We start from the raw sequence: 21228 nt of genomic DNA, 5'->3' as shown, positions 1-21228 counted from the left end.
TCAGAGCAACCACGGGCAGGTGCATGATTTACAGCTAGGAACAAGCCTAATCGGGGAGGTAACTGGACACCCTAACTAGGTTGAGGTTCCCACCAAGGGGCGTATGTGCTAGAATTGGGGTTGCGTTCTATCTAGGAAACAGTTGCAGTCACCCGAGGCATTAGTGTGGGCTGGGATTGGATGCACCAGGCCAGTTCAGACCCCAACACCATCTGGTGTCATGGAGAACCAGGGGGTAGATGTGGGGACTGACTAGGCTGGGTCTCAACCCCCTACTGAGCCATGCGTGAGCTGTATGTGGGTATGGACGAGCCATGGCCGGGCTGAAACATCCAACAACAAGAACCAGAATGGGGTGAAAGCCAGCCAGGAAAAGCCACTGTCCCTGCTAGGACAGGATGTGAACTGAGTTGGGTTGGCTCAAGGACCCCCTGGCATGCGCAAAACCTGCCATTGGGAGGGGTTCTGATGGAGGAGCCTGGGCAACTTCTCTGGCAGGACACAGTCCCTGCAGGTAAGCGCAAGAAGCATGATAGGAAACAGTCCAGAATAGGCCATGGAAAGTTTCCCACTGGCACACATTCAGCATGGGTCAGGAGCAGACCAGGCTCAATCAGTCCATATCACCCACTGGCAAATCCGATCACCAGATCAGAGTGTGGGATGAGCCAGGTTTGGTCGCGACAAAACCAGTACACATTATGGAATGCCAGGGCGTGGTTGCCTGTACTGGATATGAATGCAGCACCCAACCAGCACACGTGAGATCCAGGAAGGAAGGGAGGGGCAGAACTGGCGGGGGGATTAAGGGGCTGGTTCCCTCGCCGGACAGCTACTCCCACCAGAGAGCATGGGCTGGGATAGAGACAGACTAGACTATGCAAGGCTACAACACCTGTGCGCTGCATGTGGAATAGATCAGGGAAAAGCCAGGCTGGGTTGATTATTCCTGCTGGTGCAAGCATAAATTAGAGTGGGTGAGGGATGTTTGGGCATAGCCGCAGAAGCTGGCACTGGGGACTAATTCTGTCAAGTCAAATCACAGAACCACCTAAAGAGTGCATAAACCGGGACAGAGAGACCTGGGAGAGAAAAAGTGGGTTCCCCCTTCTTGGGTCACTATTCCCGTGGGAGGGCATGAAAACTAGGACGGGGGCTGGGATGGCTAGATAGAGAGGCACTCAACAACACCCGTGAGGGCTGGATGGTTGAGTTGGTTAGACAGAACTAAGCTTTAATACCCATTGACAAGTGCCAGAGCCAAATGGGATGGGGGACAGACTGGTCTTCTGCTACACATACTGGCAAACCAGGGTAGGGGGCGGGCCTGGTGGCGGTTATCGTGGGTCGCCCCAACTAGGCTGCAGCTCCCACTGGTTAGTGTGAGGGCCGAGTACGTGCTGGGCAGAACCAGACTGGACTGCAACACCCATTGGTTCCAGTGCAACTCGGGACTGAAAACAGAACCAACCCAGCAATTGCAACCACCAGCTGATCGGGGTGATGGACTGTGCCGGGCCCTGTGCTTGCTAGAACTTGCAAGAAACTAGTCTGGGAATACCTCAAAGTTTCTTTGGAGATCTCCCCAATCGAACTGCTGAACTCAGAACTCTAATCAAGAAAAGACAGAAGACAGAGCAGATCGGTCATTCATCTCAGCTATATGTTGGCAGCGAAAAATGGGGCAAACGGAGACTTTATGATGGACCATATCAATCAGTGGACGACCTCATCGAGCGAAACTGGCAGCAATTCATAACTGGAGAACTATTAACACCACTCGAGTACATATCTCAGAGCATGCCCCACATCCGGGACTCGGGGTGGGCGGGAAACCGGGTGGGGCTTCTCCCTCAATATCCCCCTTTACCTCAGATACAAGATGGAAACAATATGGACATAATAGTATTGCCCACTTCCCTATCCTCCTGAACCTTTTTTTTTTCTTTTTCTTTCTTTAACTGTAATTAACTATGAAAAGATTGTCAACAACACAATAAAATAGATTATAAAAAAAAAAGAAAAATGATGCAATTAGCTTAGAATTACAAATATCTTCAACATATTTATTTTGCTCCAGATATATACACAGAAGTGGAATTATTTAATTACATGGAGTCTTATTTTTTAAATTTGGTAGAAATTTCTCATAATGACTATAAGCATTTATAGTATTACTGAAAATTTACAAATATTTACTTTTTGCCCCATCCTTACCAATTGTTATTTGCTGTTTAGCTAATAAATATTTTAATAGAAGTGAGATAATGGCTCTTTGTGGTCTTGATTAGCACTTTCATATCTTAGCATTTTTTCATATACATTTCAGCCATTTGTATGTCTCTTGGAAACAAATATTCAATATCCTTATTTATTTCATAGTTTGTTACTACTATCTGGTTAATGAGCATGAATTTCTAATATATTTTGGATAGCATCTTTTGTTGGTTATAAAATTTATAATTTTGTTTAATTTTTAAAGATGCTTACTTTTTTATTTGAAAGGCTTAGTTACAAAATATTAGAATGGGCCCGACACAGTAGCCTAGTGGCTAAAGTCCTCGCCTTGCATTCACTGGGATCCTGTATAGGTGCCAGTTCCTGTCTCAGCTGCTCCACTACCATCCAGCTTCCGGTTTTTTTTTTATAAAGATTTATTTTATTTTTACTGGAAAATCAGATATACAGAGAGGAGGAAACAGAGATGAAAATCTTCCTCTGTTGATTCACTCCCCAACGGCCACAACGGCCAAAGTTGCGCCAGTCTGAATCCAGAAGCCCGGAGCCTCCTCGTAGTCTCCAACAAGCAAGGAGCTGGATAGGCAGTGGGGCCCCGCTTGTGGTCTGGGAAAGCAGTAGAGGATGGCACAAAGCCTTGGGACCCTGCATCCAGGTGGGAGACCCGGAAGAAGCTCCTGGCTCCTGGCTCCTGGTTTAGAATCAGCTCAGTTCTGGCCACCCATACAAGATGCCACAAGGCAGAGAATTAGGCTGATGTGCCACTGCTCTGGCCTGCGTAAATATTTTATTAGATTTCATAGAATGCCCTTTGTGCTAATGATTGTTTTCATTATTGTGCAGTAAATTTTTAGTTTGCTGTAGCCTCACTTGCTTATTTGTGCATTTCTTGTCATTGCTTTTGTTGTCATATTCAAAAGAACATTACTAATACCAATGTTAATGGGATTTATCTTATTTTTTTCTTCTACAGTATTAGGTCCCAGTTTAAGATTTTAATACATTTTGCAGGTTTTTTGATGTAGTGAGATGGAAGGATCCAATTCCCTTTTATCTTAAAGATTTCACCCTTTAATTTCATAACAGCTACACAATATTTAATAATCATTTTATCATGTATTAGATTAATTAATTTTTTAATCATGCTGACTAGAATCACATTTGGGTTGTACAGAGGAGTTTGACCATATCAGACTGATATTTTATTTCTAAAATCTGAAGTCCACCTGAGTGACTCAATAATGAGGAAATGGTAACAGTATGCTGATCAATATGGAGACAGAAAAACCATTAAGAGGCAGGTTAAAGGAGACAGCAGCCCTACAACTGCTCTGAATACAGAAGCTAACCTATTAAGGGATGGTCATTTAATGCTAATTCACAGAAAGGATTTAAGATTATTAATTTATTCATTTTTTTTATTTGAAAGGCATATTTTACACAGAGAAGAGAAAGATACGCCATCTGCCAGTTCACTTTCCAAATGGGCACATATGGCAGAGCTGAGCCAAAGCAAAGTCAGGAGCCAAGAACTTCCTCTGGGTCTCCCACATGGGTGCTGGGGCCCAAGCAGCCAAGCTGTTGTCCATCACTCTGCCAGGCCATAAGCAGGGTTCTGCATCCGAAATGAAGCAGTCAGGACACAAACTAGTGCCCATATAGGATGGCACTACCACAGGTGGAACATCAACCTAATTCGCTATCTCAGTTGAGACTTATGTTAATCATCTTGCTAACAGTACACTTTTTCTGTTGGGAACCAGTGGTATCAGCTGTGACCACGAGGAACAGGACTCATGAGAAGGGGAGTCAGTACACCTTCTGTCCTTTTCCCAGCCAATTTAATAAGATCTCCGTAAAATAACAGAGATAATGATGACTGAGAGTGGTCAGGAGTAAAGGAAAAACCAGACTAGTAAAACATGAAAGTAAAAATTAGCGGAGGCTAAAAAAAGATATAAAATAAAGTATGGCAAAGTTCTGACCCTCAAATCAAGCCTTTCCGAGGACTGAGGAATAGGCAACTGGAGCTGTTTATTCATTTGATAGCTGTTTACTGCCTCACTTTCTTTCATGGCACACAGCTCATAAGTAAATGTTGCCAAAGTCTCAACCAGATACTCATTTTCAATGTCTTCAATGACCTCCCCTCCCATATGTCCTTGTGTGTGAGACACAGAAATAATTTTAACACACTATTGCAATGAAAATAAATGTTTTTATTAGCCAGAAGCCAGGTGCTCGAGGGGCTTCATGATTTCACCAGATTGGTGGAGAGCAGGGAAGGGAGCTTAGTGGTACTTGTGAGCCAGGGCATTGGCCACACCAGACACCACCTTCTGCCAGGCAGCCTGCACCTGAGGAGTGAATTCGCCGCCGAAGTGGTGGGACAGCACAACAACCAGCACGTTGCCCAGGAGCTGTGGGAAAGACAGGAGAAATGAACAAGGTCAGCACCGGGCCCCGCTTGGACTCAGATCACTCCATCCTTATCACAAACGGCGCATGTTGTTCTAACCTCAAAAATAAAGGCAGAATGATGGCTAGCGTTAGCTGCTTCTACCAACAGGAAGCCTCTTTCGCCAGCCAAAATTGACATGCAGAAATGTTCTTTCATTTCACCGAATTATGGCAGTTATTGCTTAAAATTGTGCAAAGAAAGCTGACCTGGCAAGCAAGTTTTGAAAGAAAACACTTGCATTGTGGCAAATAAGCAAAAGCTTGACCAAGAGAGAAAAAAATTGAAATTACAAACACAAGATAGAGTTTAATTAAAACTGGGAAATTAAAGAAAACAAGAAGAAACAATGGTTGTGAACACAACAAAAATATAGAAGAAATTAAGCCTCATTAGAACGCCACAGTGATGCAAGCGAATGTCGCTTTTCCTTTCTAAACACTCTTTGAACTACGACCTCTCTGTAGGACATTAATTTAATCACAGGAAAAACAAATAGGATGGGAATGGTGTAGGGAGTGCAAACGCACCTTGAAGTTCTCGGGGTCCACGTGCAGCTTGTCACAGTGCAGCTCACTGAGCTTGGCAAAGGTGCCCTTGAGGTTGTCCAGGTGATGCAGACCCTCACTGAAAGCATTCATCACCTTCTTGCCATGAGTCTTCACCTTAGCATTGCCCATAACAGCAGAGGCAGAGGACAGGTCACCAAAGGTCTCGAAGAACCTCTGGGTCCATGGGTAGACAACCAGCAGCCTGAGAAAGGAAGAAGGGCCAGCAGAGAGAGGAGTCAGTCCCTGGCGGCAATGAAGGACACTTACTCTGTTTCCACAAACACAGTTCCATTCAGCTGCCTTCAAAAGTGGATACCAACCTGCCCAGGGTCTCACCACCAACTTCGTCCACATTCACCTTGCCCCACAGGGCGGTGACCGCAGCCTTCTCCTCAGCGCTCAGGTGCACCATTTTGTCTGTTTGAGGGGCTTGCTAGTAAACACAGTCGTGTCAAAAGCAAGTGTAAGCAGCAGCTGCTGTGCTCTGCCTTTTATGCCCAGTCCTGCATCACGTAATCCCTACTCCTGTGACTAGATTGGCCAGCACCAGGGTGTGGTTCTGCAGGGTGAGGCTGACTGATGACAGCTCTCCTGTGCTTGGCAGTTTGGGCATGGGAGTAGAAGTCTGGCATCAGACTGCACCCTCCTTCTATGTATCTCCCAGACCCACACCAGCAGTGCTAATTACTACCAAAAACACTTTTACTGCTAAATTTATTTTATCTTTTTGGTGATTAAGTCTGATAGACATAAAAATTACTGCATTTTTTTAATCACACAAATGAGAAATTTGGGCAAAGAAATTGGAGAAGATTTTCCAATTGAAGATCCACTTAAGAATATGTGTATGGATCTCTGTGTCTCCAGAATATTCAAAATAATCACAAAAATAGATTGGATGAAATTTTTCCCATAGGTATATGATATATACATCTTCCTCTGCTTTGGATTAAATCCGGCTGGTAAGAAAAAAAATGCTTATTTATTTATTGTTTGTTGTTGTTGTTATTGTCTTATTTAGTTATCTAACCAAATAAATGAACTTCGAAATACACAATACATCTGAATAAAATTTGTTCTGTGGAATTGTTGCTCTGTATAGAAATGAAGACATGAAACTGGAGACCTCCCAAGACAGGGAAAAGAAGAGTCATACCAAAATTCAGCTACTTGCCAGAATTGTAATACTGGAGGAGTCAACGGTTTCTGATGTGGCATCCTAATTCTCCCTATACAATTTAAGAAAGTGTCTGAGGGAACAAAGGTGCTTTCCTAGGGCAGGAACATAAGAAGACATTTATAGCCTGAGCCAAGCTTGCTTTTTCCAAAACCACTAAGAAGGCTGTTTTAGAAACACTACTTTGAACAAGATTCCCCAGCAGTCCTATTTTCTCTATATGTTATGTTCACCATGACTGCTTTAGTAAAGCTTACCCTTCTGTCTCCACAGCATTTCTGTCTTTTCCCCAGTGTGATAAATGATTACCTTCTGGGGCTAGGAGAGACTTTGGAAGGGTAGAATTGTGCCTATCTCTGTTAAAAATCCACTGAAAAAAGCAAAGGAACAAGCATTTCTGGGCTCATCCAGGATCTCAGCATTCCCACTGGCCTGCTGGTCACTCCCCCAACTTGTCAGCATCCCCCTCCCTAAGTCTCCATTTCCTGTTAGGATGGAAAGAGCCAAGCTGTTACTTACCATGGAACCGTATCTGAATTCAGTCACCCAGTGTCCAGAACGGTCTTTCCTTGTAGGCAGTATTGACAACAAATGTCTGACAGAATACTCCTGTGCTTTCTCTCAAAATCCAGTTACAGAAATACTTTCTAATTAACAAGAAAAAATAAAAACTGGTTCGCTATGTTTAATTGTCCTAAGAATATTCACAAACATCCATTTTAATTGCCCCATTATCCAGATTACTTTCTCCAGCACTGCTGAATACATAAGTGATTCCTCACAATTTTAGCCTGCCAGGATTCCCACCAGGTACTCAAGAACAAATCCCATGGTGCTCACTCTCTCACACATGGGCAGGCCTGATTCTTCTCTGGCTATGGAGACATAGATGAGAACTATGTGTTTAGGATATGATCATAGGAGTTAAAGAAACAGAATTTAAATATATTCTCTGTATATGCATTCCTCTCTAAAAGTCAGAAGAATTTACACCTAAGAAGATATTTCACAGGTTGAATTTTGATGAGAGAGATCTTCCAAATGTTTCAATTTTCTTTTTTAGCTTGGCTTAAGCTTTAGATTTTGCTTTTTATTTTATTAAATTTAAGCCAGTAGCAGTTTTGTTACTTTGCTAGGAGGCTATTTTAAAGATCCTCTTTCATATCTGTGGTATCTGATGTCAGGAAGACTAGCTGAAAAGAAGGCATTCTGGGAAGTTTGCATATATCCTTTGTAGGAATTCTATCTCACAGAAAAATTTCAAATATTACCAGAGAACAACACAGGAAATGTTCCAATTTTGTGTGTAGAGCAGAACTGTTAAGACTACAACTTTGCACTCTTGATCAGCAAAAATTAGTCCCTTCCTAAAGACCTCCCTTACCATTTCTCATGCTCAGAATGATCTCTCTAATTTATATTTTGCTTTGCTCCTTAATGACCGGAAGATGGACATTCGCTTGTACTGGTACCAGCAGCCAATGCTGCCATCCTGGGTTCAGGGAAGGGTTTGCTGCTTTGAGAGTTGCTACTTACCCTGAATACAATGTGAACAGACTTTTCTATTACACATAACCCTGTAGAAATAACAGACAAGTTGCAAGGCTATCGAATGTTCTTGCATAGTGGGTGTAGTAAGTTATGAGACAGGATAAATAGTGATCAGTGTGTTTATGTGCAGGGCCTCATTCTCAAATTTAGACCATACAAATGATGTCCCAGAAAACCATTAAGACTCACTGCTGGCCTCCCCAGTGTGAGCTTGCTTCTCCTCTATGAGAGATCCTAGGTTGTATGTGCTGAGTTTCATCTCCAGCTCCAGGGAGCTCAACACACACACACACACACACACACACACACACACACACACACACACACAATGTTCTCAAAAAAGAAAAGAAAAGAAAAAAGACAAAAAGACAGAGAGGCAGAAGTTCACTTCCTTTGTTCCACTCTGGCAAATTTTCCTGACCTCATGTTCTGAGCAAGGATGGGCCTCATCCCAGTAAGCTCACAAGCGTTAAGCTCTGTTTGAAGAACTGTGATCTTCATCTGTAGGAATGTGAAGTTACAGATTGCAAGAATGACACTCACCGCGTGTGATTTGGTGTTCTACTTTAAATTCCTAAGTGTGACATTTCCACAAACTATTCTCTGTCTTCCTGGGTTAAACATAGTCTAGCTACTCGCTACAGTCCTGTTTCCCAGATGCATGGTATTTCAGCTTAGTGTCTTCTCAGTTTAAATGAAATCAAATAGTACTAAGAAGATCAGAACTTACAGAAATAAAGTACACATGCACAAACAGTAATGAAATTATGGGAAAAAGCAACTTCATTTATTAGGGAACAGTCATGTATCTCACGAAGAATAATAAAGTTAACTTGGATGTAATTTTGCTAGAATGCAGGGATTCTTTAAATTCTTTATGAAAATAGGAAATTAATGTTTTTTCCAAAAATTTATTTATTTGAAACTCATATTTACAGAGCAAGGAAGAGACAGAGACACAGAGAGAGACCTTCCATCCTCGGGTTCACGACTAAGAATGATGCAATGGTTGGGGCTCGTCTAGCTGAAGCCAGGATCCTGGAATCTTCACAGCTCTGCCTCAGCCTTGACCTGCTGAACTGTAAATTCACTGACAGCACAAGACTGCCAGATGTTTTGGTGCTGGTTGGTGTGAACGACACTCACAGTATCTGGTCGAGTGGGAACCTTGAGCATAGCAGGCAAAGGGATATGTTTGCCCGATATCCATGCTTCAGAATACAGAGAGTGATGGACAAGAACTTGCCTTGGAGGGGAGAGGAGAGAACCACTCTCTGCTCAACCTGGCTTTTGCAACAGGAAAACCCAGTTGTACCTGAACCTTGGGAGGAGTTTTTTATGCTCAAGGGGATAAACGTATTCTTTCTGATTGCTCTGGAATAGCTATGTTTCAGAGATGTGGCTCTGTGGGTCTTAAAAAGCATTGTGGTGCCTCTCCATCAACTGGTTCACACCCCATATGAACAGCAGCAGAGCTGTGAGCTGGGAACTTGATGCAATATCACAGTCTCTTGAGCTGTCTCTCTAGCCTCCCTGGAGCTGCATTACCAAAACCTGCAAACAGGACCCAGAGCCACGGCTCCAACCCAGAATCCTGGGATCGTGGCAACTGGCATTTTAACCATTATGTCAAACCTCTATCCCGAGCCTGTAGTCCTTAACAAAAAAACATAAAAACTTCTTCATGCTTATTATGTACAATCACCTGAGTTTAAAAAAAAAAAAAGATTTAAAAAAAAAAAACGAAAAGCGCTGGACAGTGGCATTTGGTGAATGCAGGAAGCCTCTAGAGTTCTAATGGGGTCACATTTACACAACAGAAAGCACCAGCTCCCATTGAAGTATTCAAGTAGGTCCAAGTTAATTGATCAGCACATGTAGTATATTTAAAGAAATTCAAACATGGGTTAGTGGCGTGGGGTGACAGGCCATATTCCACCTATGATGCCAGCATTCCACATGAAGTAGAGTCCCAGTGGTTCTACTAGTGTTTAAGCTCCCTGTTAATGGCCTAGAAAGGCAACAGGAGACCTGGAAGATGCTCCTGTCTCCTGGTTTCAGATTGACTCAGCTTTGGATATTGAGCTCATGTAGGGAGTGAACCTACAGACTGAAGATTTTGTGCTCTCTCTCTCTCTCTCTTTTTTTCTCTGTAACTCTGCCTTTCAAAAAAATAGTTACAATAAGTTAAGTTTAAAAATGCATATAGCTTAGAGAGTTCTATTATTCTAACCATACAAATAAAAATTACTTTGAAAAAGAAAAAAATTGCAGCTTGTAATCATGAGAAAAGATAATGATCCATATAGGGACTGATGCAGTAGCCTAACAGCCAAATCCTCACCCTGCATGTGCTGCCGGAGTCCCATATGGGTGCTGGCTCATGTGCCAGCTGCTCCACTTCCCATCCAGCTCCCTGCTGTGGCCTGGGAAAGTAGTCGGGGATGGCCAAAGCCTTGGGACCCTACACCCACATGGGAGACTTTGAAGGAGCTCCTGACTCCTGACTTCGAATTGGCTCAGCTCTAGCCATTATGGTCATTTGGGGAGTGAACCAGCAGATGGAAGATCTTTCTCTCTGTCTCTCCATCTCTCTGTAAATCTGCTTTTCCAATAAAAGTTAAAAATGAATATTTAAAAAAGAATGATCCGTATAGTGCCTTACTTTTCCTGCTTGCTTCCTCGGTGTATGTTGCAGTATTTATATAAAAGAAACTCTACAATGATCTAATACATTCATATTTTCCTCAAGATCTAGGAGTCCTAAAACAAGGGATAATTATTGTTTCATTTATTAAAATTCCATTGAATAAACTTCCACTTGTTGCCTATGGAATTTAATATAAGCACAGTAGGCCTGAACAGTAATGCAGAATAGACAGAAATGTTTATCAAACATGGTGGGGTGTGTGTGTGTGTGTGATATAAGAAGGGTTGTCAAAAAATGGACATATGGAGACAATTGGGAAAGAATTTCCTGGGCAGTATTACAAAGTTTACTGGGGGGGGGTTGTCAATGTTGAGGTGTGGCAGGTAAAGTTACCAGCCATGATGCTGGCATCTTTTATGGGCAATGGTTTGTGTCCTCACTGCTCCACCTCTCATCCCAGCTACTGACCTGGGAAAAGCAGCAGAAATTGGGCATGTGTGACAGCCAGATAAAGATCCTGGTTCCTGACTTCATCCTGGCCATCTGGAGAGTAAACAAATGTGTGGAAGATCTCTCTTCCTTTCCCTCCCTCTCTGTATGTCTCTCACTCTCTGTGTAAGACTAATTTTCAAATAGGTAAGTAAATTTTTTTTAAGTTTTAAAAAGAAGAAATTCTTGCTGATGCTTGGCCGAAGAGAGCTCATCAGTGATGTGTGAACATTAAATTCTACCAGAAATGGAGGGGTGAATAAAGAGGAATTATTTTGAACAGATATTAGGACCAGAAAGATAGAAAGGTTATTCAGTACAGCAAGAATTCTTGGTCAAAGATAGTCAAATGTGCTGCAGTGTATAGGTATTGGGAAAAAGGAAACATCATAATTTTGAGCAATTGTTATATTTCGAGCACATCATGTTCTCAGTAATCTTTGAAAGTGTCTATAAGGCCGTATCTTAAGTTTAATGTCTCCCTTGAAGCCTCTGCAATATGGGAGCCTAGCCATGTCTTGGCTATAGAAGTATAAACGATGGTGTAAATGTATGACCTTCTTCCTTTTCTCATTTTCTTGACTCATTTGCAGAAGAAACAAGAATTCCTATCCTTAAACCAACAGGGACACTTCCCCACCACCTACCCACAGCTGAAAAAAATAAATAAATAAATTCAATGAACCATATCGTTGAGACAAATGATCTTTTATTAGGTCCATATCCCTGGGTGGGAATTATTTTATAAAATTCAAAAGATGAAGTCTGAGAAAAATTGTCTTCCATGAGACAGGATCAGTTGGGAACAAGTCAAGCTCTCAGTGGTATTTGTGAGCCATGGCCATGGCCACACCAGCAAACAGTTTCTGTAAAGCAGCTTGCATCTGTGGGGTGACGTCCTTGCCAAAGTGGCGGGCCAGCACAAGCATCAGCATATTACCCAGTCGCTGTGGTGTACAAGTGGGGAGACATATATATGCATGGTTAACCGAGAAACCAAGCTTCTATTCTGAGAAATCACATCAATATCCATTTTTGTCTTCCCACATCCTAGACCAAGAAGATCCCCGGGTTATTTCTATCATATATGATTATGCATGAAATGTATTCATACATTTGTAATATTTACTATTAGTCAATCAAATAGCAATTACTACTTTCCAATCTACAGTATGAGCTCTTTTGTCCTCACATAATCACCTTTCTTGATAAGAATTAATAAAATTTCAAGCATTCTGCACTTTCCAAATGATTTTTAATCTACAGAAAGTATCTTGCATTTCCTTTCTTGGGGAGTCTCTCCAATCTCATGTGCAGAGTTAGCAGGTAAAAGTTAGCACATGCAAAATTAGGACAGTGATTGGAGGAAAAGATTTGAGAAGAAAGGAGAGCAGCAAATTATAGTATATTAGTAAAGAAGCTCACGTAAAAGCAAAGTTGTGAGAAAAAAATAAGAAAAAATGATTGAAAAATGTTGTAAGGCATTAAATAATGAAACATAAGGAAGTAGGGAAGTTTATGGGAGAATACAAGTTAGTAAAAGAACCAGACAAGGTAAAGAAAGTAAAAGGAAAAAGTGGAACATCTCCTAGATTTACCATGAAGTTCTCAGGCTCCACATGCAGCTTGTCACAGTGCAGCTCACTGAGCTGAGCAAAAGTGTCATTGAGGTTGTCCAGGTGGTTCAGACTCTTCGTGAAGGCACCTAGCACTTTCTTACCATGAATCGTCACCTTAGGATTGGCCAAAATAGCAGATGGCGAAGACAGATCCCCGAAGGTCATAAAGGATCTCCGAGTCCATGTATAGACTATCAGGAGTCTGAGTGAATGAAAACAATGCAGAGAATAGAGGGAGCTGGGGCCCGGCAGAGACCCTGGAGATGTCTACACCTCCAGCACCCAGCTTCCGTCCACCTCCTTTGTTCCCTTGTAACAGATACCAACCTTCTCAGGGCTTCCCCACCAACGTCCTCGACATCCACCTTGTTCCACAGAGCAGTGACCGCAGCCTTCTCCTCAGGAGACAGGAGCGCCATAGTGTCTAGTATTGGCTACCGCGTTAAACTGGCCAAAACCGCAGCACTCCTGTCATGGCAGTTCTGGCACTGGCTTAGGCGTCTGATTTCAGACTTCAACCCTTCCTCTACATATCTCTTGGATCCATTCCAGCAGTACTAACTGCTACAAGAAAAAAAAAAAGCATTCTTGCCAAACTTGTTTACATTCATTTTGTGATGACAGCCTTATAACCCTAGCAGAAATTATTTCCACCTTTTATTCACAAATGAGGAATTCAGCACAGCATGATACAAAGATTCGCACATTAAGGGCTCACTTAAGAGAAAGCATGAATGTTCCCTGTGTCTCCAGAATATACAAAATAATTCAAAACAGGATCAATGAAACCTAGGCCATCTTCTTATGTACATCTTCCTTTCTCTTTGAAGCATATTCTCCCAGTTAAAAATTAAATATTATTTCATTCATGTGTTGACCTGTTTTAATTTGATAATATGAGTAGCTACATGATGTTTGGAAACGAATACTTCTAAATCAAGTGTGTCTAATGCAGCCCTTATGCTACTAAGCTTCCTGAGAAAGAAATGGAAACACACACAGCTCTCAGTGCAGTAAAACCACAAATGTGTCCAAACCCCGGAGTTTCAATGCTGAGCCACCTAATGTTTTCCAATGGGATTCTCACAACACATGCAATTATTTCTGCCTGGATGATCTAGGAAAGTTTCAGGGAAAAGAGGAGCTTCTCTATGCCTTGAAGTTAGTGGTAGGAACATGACAACACATTGCAATCTGGGCTGAGATTGTTTCATTTTTCCTAAACCTTCAAGAATTCTGAGTTTTAGAATCATTTCTCTAAATCCTAATTCTTTTCATTAGTTCCATTTACTCTTACCTAGTTGTTGTTTTTACAGAAACTACCTATTCCATCTTTTTTAACTTTTTCCAATATTTACCTCCTTTCCATCTTTTCTATACATGATAAATGGTTAACTCTCAAGCTAAAAGAGACCTCTGAAGTTTTGCTTATCATTGTTACAAATACAATGGACAAAGCAAAGGAGAAAGCATTTCTGAGCTCTAACATTTCAGTTTTCCCAACTGCTCTTCATGTCCCTAAACTGGCATGTCCTTTGTGATAGAAACAGCCTTACCTCTTTTCCCTCCCATGTTTTCCTTCCCTTAGAACCTTTTCAGGACTCTGGCACCCCGATGACTAGAATGAGCTCTGGGAGTATGTACCTTGCAGAGTTCTGTCTTTTCAGTAGGAGCACTATGAAACTCAGATTACAAAAGTGCTGCTGGATTTACTGGCAGAGAAGAAATCCTCTACTGATTCTCACCTAAGTTTGCAGTCAGAGGAGAACCAGGCCTTTTCATATGTGTGACAATGATAAGAGTGAGATTTGTTCTTGAACTGCTGGTGTGTTGTTGTCACGCAAAGGGAAAGGCCTGGTTCTTCTCCGACTCTGCAGATTTAGGGAAGAATCATATGTTCAGGATGTGATTGTAGAGGTAACAGGGGCAGAATTTAAGTGTTTTCTCTTTGTGTTTATTCTTCTTTGTAAACCTAATTTACCATTATGAAGATATTTCAAATGTTGAATTCTGGGAAAGAGGTCTTGCAAATATTCAGATTTAAAATAAATGTTCTAAATATTCCATTTAAAAAAAAACACTTGGCTTTAGGTTTAGATTTTGGTTTCCATTTTGTTAAATTTAACCTTATATTCCTTTGATCATTCACCTGGAGACTATTTTAAAGATCGTCTTTTTTGCCTGTACTATCAGAATTCATGTGTGTATGTGTGAAAGAAGCTATTCTGGAGGATGTTTGGAATGTCCTTTACAGGAATCCTTTTTCACAGATAATTGATCAGTCTTAACAAAGAATAAGACAACGTTTCTGTTTTTCAGTTAAGAGCCACGTTGTTGAGACAACAAGTCTGACTTTATCAGTATAGATTGGCACTGGCATAAATACCTCCCCTATGATGTCCCGTGCCCTTGACCTCTGCTGTCTCCCTAGAAAGACAGCAACGCGTATCTGTGATAATATAAAACACCTTATTGTCCTCACACAGTGGTGAAGTCAGCAAAGTGTGAAGCATTGCCAGAGGATTCCAGCAGTAAAGGCAGACTCCTTACAGAAGCACATTTATGGGGCTCTATTCATGTATACAACTCCAAGATTAATTGACAGGAATAAGAAACATATTTAAAGAAACCTACATTCCTTAGAAGATTCTGAAAGTTCTTCTGATTTTGTATGTGGCACAATTTCATTTTCTTTGAAAATGAAGTTTAGGGCATAGGGTTTTCCACGGAACAGCTTTAGTGCAGAACATATCAAGAGCTCAGTGGTTCTTGGGAGCCAGGGTTTTGGCCACACCAGCCGGTGGTGCTAGATGATCCTATCAGGGGAGCTCCGTTACTCTGTCTCTCCATCCATGATGCTGTTCGTGTCTCACATGATCATTAAAACAAACTATAGGCTTAAACTGTGGGTTAAAATCAGAAAAGTCAAGAATTTAAAATCTACTGGGCATGAGTCAGATCCTGCATGAGTGTGTCTGAGGTGTCAGTGTTTTTAAGTCAACTTTCCTGAAGTTCTCAAAAATGAAAGATTTGTTTTTACCAGCAGTTTGGAAGCAGAGTGAGTTTAAAATGAGTGTGTTAGATAACAGCTGAGTATTGGTTCATTGTCTTTGAGTTCTGTTAATAATGCATGCATTGGGCCAGAATCCTGGCACAGCAGGGAAGGCACTGCTTATAGCACAGGCTGTACCATGTAGGAACGAAATTTTGAGTCTCCACTGTTCTGCTTCCAATTCAGCTCCCTGCTAATGAGCCTAGGAAAGCTTGGATCCCTGCTATCAAAGTGGGAGACCCAGACTGAATTCTTGGCTCCTGATTTAATCACAGACCTAGCTGTACGGGCATTCGGATAGTGAATCAGTGAATGGAAGATTTTCCTCTCTCTTTCTTTCTTGCTTTTGCTCTCATTCTCTCTTTTCCTGTCACTCTGCCTTGCAAACAAATAGGTATAGAGCTTTATAATATATGTATGTGTCTGGGAAAAATGTGTACACTCTCATATGAGTAAATGTCTGTGTATACACAGTTGAGTTTTGGAGGAAAGAAATGTACATGTACAATGAAGAGAGTAATATAAGTAATATAAGTAATATAAGACTCCATGAAAGTTCTGGAAATTAAGTCATTTGTGCCTAGATCCAAACTGTGCTGCCACGTTTAACTTTTCCTTATATCTAATCAGGCAGACACATTCCTCATTAACGGTACTTCACATACTGCTGTTGTTGTTACCTAAGTATTTTGGCCTCATGCATCTCAAAAAGGCACAATTATTGGAATAGGCAGCACACATTTCATTTGATAGAAGGTGCAGCCCATTTTATTATTTTGCCTTAGAGACTATTGCCCTACATTCAAAGCTATAGGAAGCTGTGTTCTTTGTCTATCAATGAGATCAATTCTTAGAAAAACGGCAGTTTAGTGAATAACTTCTATGTGATAACACTAAAATTCAAAGATTTAAGCCCAGTATCTAAGGCTTGAACTTTGCCCAAGCACTTGGGTTCCTGCCATCCATGTGGGAGACCCAAATGAAGATCCTGGTTCTTGGTTTCAGCCTGGCCCAGTTCTTACTGTTCTGCCATTTGAGGAGTGACACAATGAATGGAACTCTTTCTCCTTCCTGCTCTCTGCCTTGCAAATAAATAAATGCTTCAAATAAATCTTTTTAAAAATAGAAAAGATGCTTGGTAATCACTAAGTTTCCAGAAACTAGTTTATCACAGAAAGCAGGATTATCTCTGATCTCTCTCTCTGATCTCTCAGTACCTTGTCTAAGGGCAAGTTGTAAAGGAAAAATTGTATGCTTTGTTACATAAGCATGAAGGAAGCATCTGAGTCAGGCGCAGGGGAGTTGTGCTGAGAGTCAGTGGAACATGAGGCAAGGGGTTCTCACTTATACCCCTTGCCGTGGTGGGATGTAGCAGTTTAGGGCACTGCCCTTCTGTGGTACCCCTTCTGGGGTAAAGCTTTTCCCTAACACTGTGAACAGACTGTCCTCCCTCCTGACTCGGGCATCCATCGCTCTGCAGGTCAGTGAATGCCCTCCCGTCTTACTAACTAAACAGAGATTCCTGCAGTTTCTTCTAAACGCCGCTTCAACTGCCTTTAGACAGTCACTTTTCAGGATTTCTGAATTCTTTCTCGCTCATACCTATTTCATAATTTTAATTTATTTCAAGTTTAGTACTTCCATTTACACTTAATATATCATCACTTCAACATTAGAGCATCATCACAAACATCTGTTTCATCATGTAATTTTATTTTATTATTTCATTTTTAACCTGAAAAGTAAAGACACAGGGAAGGAGACACATACATGCTTTGTTTGTTAACTTCCAAAATGGCATAGCAGAGCTGGCCCAGGTTCAAGTCAGGAGTCTGAAGCTCAAATCAAGTGCCCACGTGGGTGGTGGTGATGCAACTACTAAGCTGCCTTCTGCTACCTCCTAGAGTGTGTGTTAACAGGAAGCGTGTTCAGAAGATGAAAATCTGGGTTTTGAACCATCCCTCTAATATGGCATGTGGGTATTCCAAGGAGATAGTTAACCACTCTGCCATATTCATCACTCCATCATTTTTAAAAGGAAAAGGAATATTCATTTATCCAAATAATGCTATACATTGCTTTAAACTACGGAAGTTTGAAAATTTATTTTAGAAGCAGAGAGACAGAGTTCCTATCCACTGGTTCATTATAATGCCTGCAATGACTGAAACAATCAGGAACTCCATCCTTGTCTCCCACATAGATGACAGAATCTAGTCCTTTGAACACTCACATTGCTGCCCCATTGATCACATTTCATATACATTTTCTGGCTTCTGAACTTCTGATGGTTTATTTCCCCATCAGAATATTGCTCTAGACATTGACAATGATGCTTCTTCCTTAAAATACTGTATGTAGCCAATGTGTAAACTCAGAGATTAATTCTCCTTGGCAAAACTCAACACTTGAAGCCTAAATTTCTTCAGTAAAGGGATGATCAGTTATTTGAGGTTAACTAGGAAGATAGCTATCACTTGCAATGACGTTCAAAATATCCAGCCTCTTGTCTGGTCTCACACTAAAGTTTATGGAAAATCAGGTGCGTGTAGGAAGTATGCGGCACTAAATAGAATGGAATCACAATTCCTGCCTAGAGGTAGACCACCTAATGTCTGTAATAGTTTTCTCCCATTGAGTTCCAGACATCCATCACTACTCTGCCTCAGATCAGCCCCAGAGGCTTCTCTGACTCCATCCTACACTGTCCTGTTCTGTGGAGTTTGAATGCCATAAAACACCTCTTTCTCATCAGAACTCTCCCACATCTTCTGTTTCTCTGGCAGAACTCCCAGCCCTGTGCTCTTTTGTTGCATTGTTCCTTTGTTTCCTCATCAAAATCTATTGCCCAAGCATAGAGTGAAGAGCTTGCACACATAACCCATACGCACACATTTCCCTCAACAACAATTTCTTGGCAGTCATACACTGAAAATACATGAGAAGCAAACACAACAGAGTCACAAACAATTTCTTAGTAGAATAGTTTTATTATTTTTATTATTAGTTGAAGGGGAAAGTCAGCCCTAAAGGCAGAGGGGTTCAGTGATACTTGTGGGCCAAGGCAATGGCCACTCCAGCCACCAACTTCTGCCATGCAAGCTGCACCTCGGGAGTGAATTCCTTGCCAAAATACTTTGCCAAAACAATTATCAGCACATTTCCCAGGAGCTGTGGAAGTGAGAAGAGAAGACAGATACAAACATAGTTGGTAGAGAGTTCAGGCAGGTCTCCAGGCATCTGAACATCAAGTGTTCTCAAACTCAAACCTAAGTGAACTGCACTCCAAGCTGGCTCACTCCCAGCTGTTACACATAAATGTTTGGTCCATTTGCTGGACTAATCTCTGGTCATGATCCAAATATTTCTATCATCTAACAGAATTCCCCATTTGTGGGCTGATGGGAAAAATCTAATTAAAAGAAAAAACACCTCAAACATCTTTCCAAATGCACTTCAGATCAAATATTCCAATTGTCTCTTTCTCAAAAACACATATTTTTTCATCTGGAGTTGTTGGATTTAGTTTGAAATGAGACATAGGCAGTATTTAATACAAGTATCCAGCCATTACAGGAATACCTTTAGCAATACACATGACATCACCTAAGCCTCTTACTTTTACTGAGCTCACATACGCTAACTCACACTTATTTTTTCCAGGATCATTTTCTATTTGCATCAGAGTTTTAAACTCTTTCAAGAAAAAAAAAGAGAGTGGGAGGAAAAAGAAAGAATAGTGTGCTTTCTGCAAGTCTAATTACCAAAAATTATTTTCCTCATCTCAATATATTTCTTATCAAATCCAGCTTAGTATAGATAAGTCTCTCTAGACTCCTAAAAGTACCGCATGACTATTAGCTCGATCCTCTAAGGTTGCCCATTTTCGACCCCAGTATCTCCACATTGCTCATACCCTGCAGCGGGTGGCTGTTTAACTGTGCACATTGCAGCCCAGGCTGAAGCTAAGAGAGCTTGAGGTTTTGTGGGACTCACCTTGAAGTTCTCAGGATCCACATGCATCTTGTCACAGTGCAGCTCACTCAGGTGCGCGAAGGTGTTTTTGAGATCATCCATGTTCTTCACAGCTTCTCCAAAGGCGCTCAACACCTTCTTGCCATGCGCCTTCACCTTGGGGTTCCCCATGATGGCAGAGGCAGATGACAGGTTCCCAAAGTTATCAAAGAATCTCTGGGTCCAAGGATAGACGAGCAGGAGCCTGTGGGGATGGAACAGTAGTAGGTGGAATATCAGACACCTTCACAAACCCTGGGAAAGGGGCTAGACTCACATCAGGTACATTCATTCCTTCCCATCCATGCCCTGGCCGTCAGAGCCTACCTTCCAAGGGCTTCTCCTCCCACATCTTCCACATTCACCAGTTTCCATGTGTGTTCAATGGCAGCCTTTTCCTCTGCTGTGAAATGAACCATGATGCTGGGGCTAAGAGCTTGCTGATAATCTCAGTAGCAAGTCTGTGAAGCTGCTCAAAGACTGGCCTTTTATTCCTCCTCCCTGGACCTCTGGCCACTTGTATCACTTCATCTCTGAGGCTATTGGTCAGCGTTTTGGGGTCAAGGCTATTGGTCAAGGCAAGGCTGGTCAACCCAGGGGCGAGGTTCAGGCAGGAAAGGGTTGACACAGCACATGTGCTGAGATAGGGTCAAAGAGGCCCCCTCAAAGGACTCTGCTAATCGAGTTTTTGAAAGTCCTTTCCCCTGTTTCAGTTGAATTTTCCCAAGTTTTCTTATTTCTTCCTGTAGTTATTTCCTTGGTTCCCCCTCCCACCACCATCATCAATTAGTCTAGGACTTTTTTTTTTTTTTTGCCAAATTTTCTTACATTCTGGCGTCTAGTGCTATAGAGGCCTGTATCTTAGACCTAACACATAGGCCAGCATGTGAAAAGAGTTCATACAATTTTAGCTGCAGATGCAAGATTTCTAATGCAAGAAATATAAATCTTATTCAGTTAGGAGTAGCTAAGGGAGACGTCCTATACAGACTGTGCATATACTCTCTGGGTGTTTAGGCTATGATATTTTAATTCACAATAACCTAGAGAAAACAAGTCCCACAAAACACCAGTGTCATTGCAAAAATAGGGTGGTACTAGCTAGTATAAAACAGAATAAAACCCTTATTCACTTTTTACTCACTCGTATCTGCTTACAATAAGCATTTCTGCATTGTATGAGAAAAAATATTTTCATCCATGTTGATGTATTCCTGTACAAGCACCAGATAATTTTTGTTTCTCCCTGAATATGTGTGTGTGTGCTATTGGCATGACTCTTCCATGTTCAATGTGGCTTTCAATGAGTTAATTCTGATAAATGCCAGGTCCAAAATACATCAATTTTTATTCTGAGGCATAACAGCACAGAGCACTTCTCTTTCTTCTTGCTGTGTCTTTGAAGTAATTCTGCAAAGGCAGGGGCTAT

General features: G+C 41.5%; 2 protein-coding genes across 3 annotated transcripts; both read right to left on the bottom strand.

Annotated features, from left to right (window-relative positions):
- Positions 1 to 4436: 4436 nt before the first annotated feature.
- LOC101529379 (hemoglobin subunit beta) lies at positions 4437 to 20233 on the bottom strand. Of its 2 annotated transcripts, none has more exons than XM_058663480.1 (3): positions 20127 to 20233; positions 19782 to 20004; positions 4437 to 4658 (listed from the first exon to the last, which is right to left on the bottom strand). In XM_058663480.1, the coding sequence occupies exons 1-3, from the start codon at positions 20216 to 20218 to the stop codon at positions 4530 to 4532; spliced, it is 444 nt and encodes a 147-aa protein (XP_058519463.1). In that variant the 5' UTR covers positions 20219 to 20233; the 3' UTR covers positions 4437 to 4529. The 2 variants fall into 2 exon arrangements, with proteins under 2 accessions (XP_058519463.1, XP_004590017.2); XM_004589960.3 differs by lacking the exons at positions 19782 to 20004; positions 20127 to 20233 and adding exons at positions 5227 to 5449; positions 5568 to 5724.
- Positions 11807 to 13190, bottom strand: LOC101529624 (hemoglobin subunit beta-like). The gene is made up of 3 exons (XM_004589961.4): positions 13061 to 13190; positions 12713 to 12935; positions 11807 to 12061 (listed from the first exon to the last, which is right to left on the bottom strand). The coding sequence occupies exons 1-3, from the start codon at positions 13150 to 13152 to the stop codon at positions 11933 to 11935; spliced, it is 444 nt and encodes a 147-aa protein (XP_004590018.2). The 5' UTR covers positions 13153 to 13190; the 3' UTR covers positions 11807 to 11932.
- Positions 20234 to 21228: the final 995 nt, after the last annotated feature.

The sequence above is a fragment of the Ochotona princeps genome, chromosome 4 (genome assembly GCF_030435755.1).
Source record: "Ochotona princeps isolate mOchPri1 chromosome 4, mOchPri1.hap1, whole genome shotgun sequence".
Classification (NCBI taxonomy): domain Eukaryota; kingdom Metazoa; phylum Chordata; class Mammalia; order Lagomorpha; family Ochotonidae; genus Ochotona; species Ochotona princeps.
This window is presented reverse-complemented; position numbering and strand designations above follow the sequence as displayed.

Excerpts from the sequence above, each read along its gene's own strand:
- LOC101529624 (XM_004589961.4), bottom strand. The coding sequence starts at position 13,152 with ATGGCGCTCCTGTCTCCTGAGGAGAAGGCTGCGGTCACTGCTCTGTGG. Across the intron at positions 12,936-13,060 it reads GGTGGGGAAGCCCTGAGAAG|ACTCCTGATAGTCTATACAT; the intron begins GTTGGTATCTGT and ends TCATTCACTCAG. Across the intron at positions 12,062-12,712 it reads TGGAGCCTGAGAACTTCATG|CGACTGGGTAATATGCTGAT; the intron begins GTAAATCTAGGA and ends TGTACACCACAG.
- LOC101529379 (XM_058663480.1), bottom strand. The coding sequence starts at position 20,218 with ATGGTTCATTTCACAGCAGAGGAAAAGGCTGCCATTGAACACACATGG. Across the intron at positions 20,005-20,126 it reads GGAGGAGAAGCCCTTGGAAG|GCTCCTGCTCGTCTATCCTT; the intron begins GTAGGCTCTGAC and ends CCATCCCCACAG. Across the intron at positions 4,659-19,781 it reads TGGATCCTGAGAACTTCAAG|CTCCTGGGCAACGTGCTGGT; the intron begins GTGAGTCCCACA and ends TCTTTCCCACAG.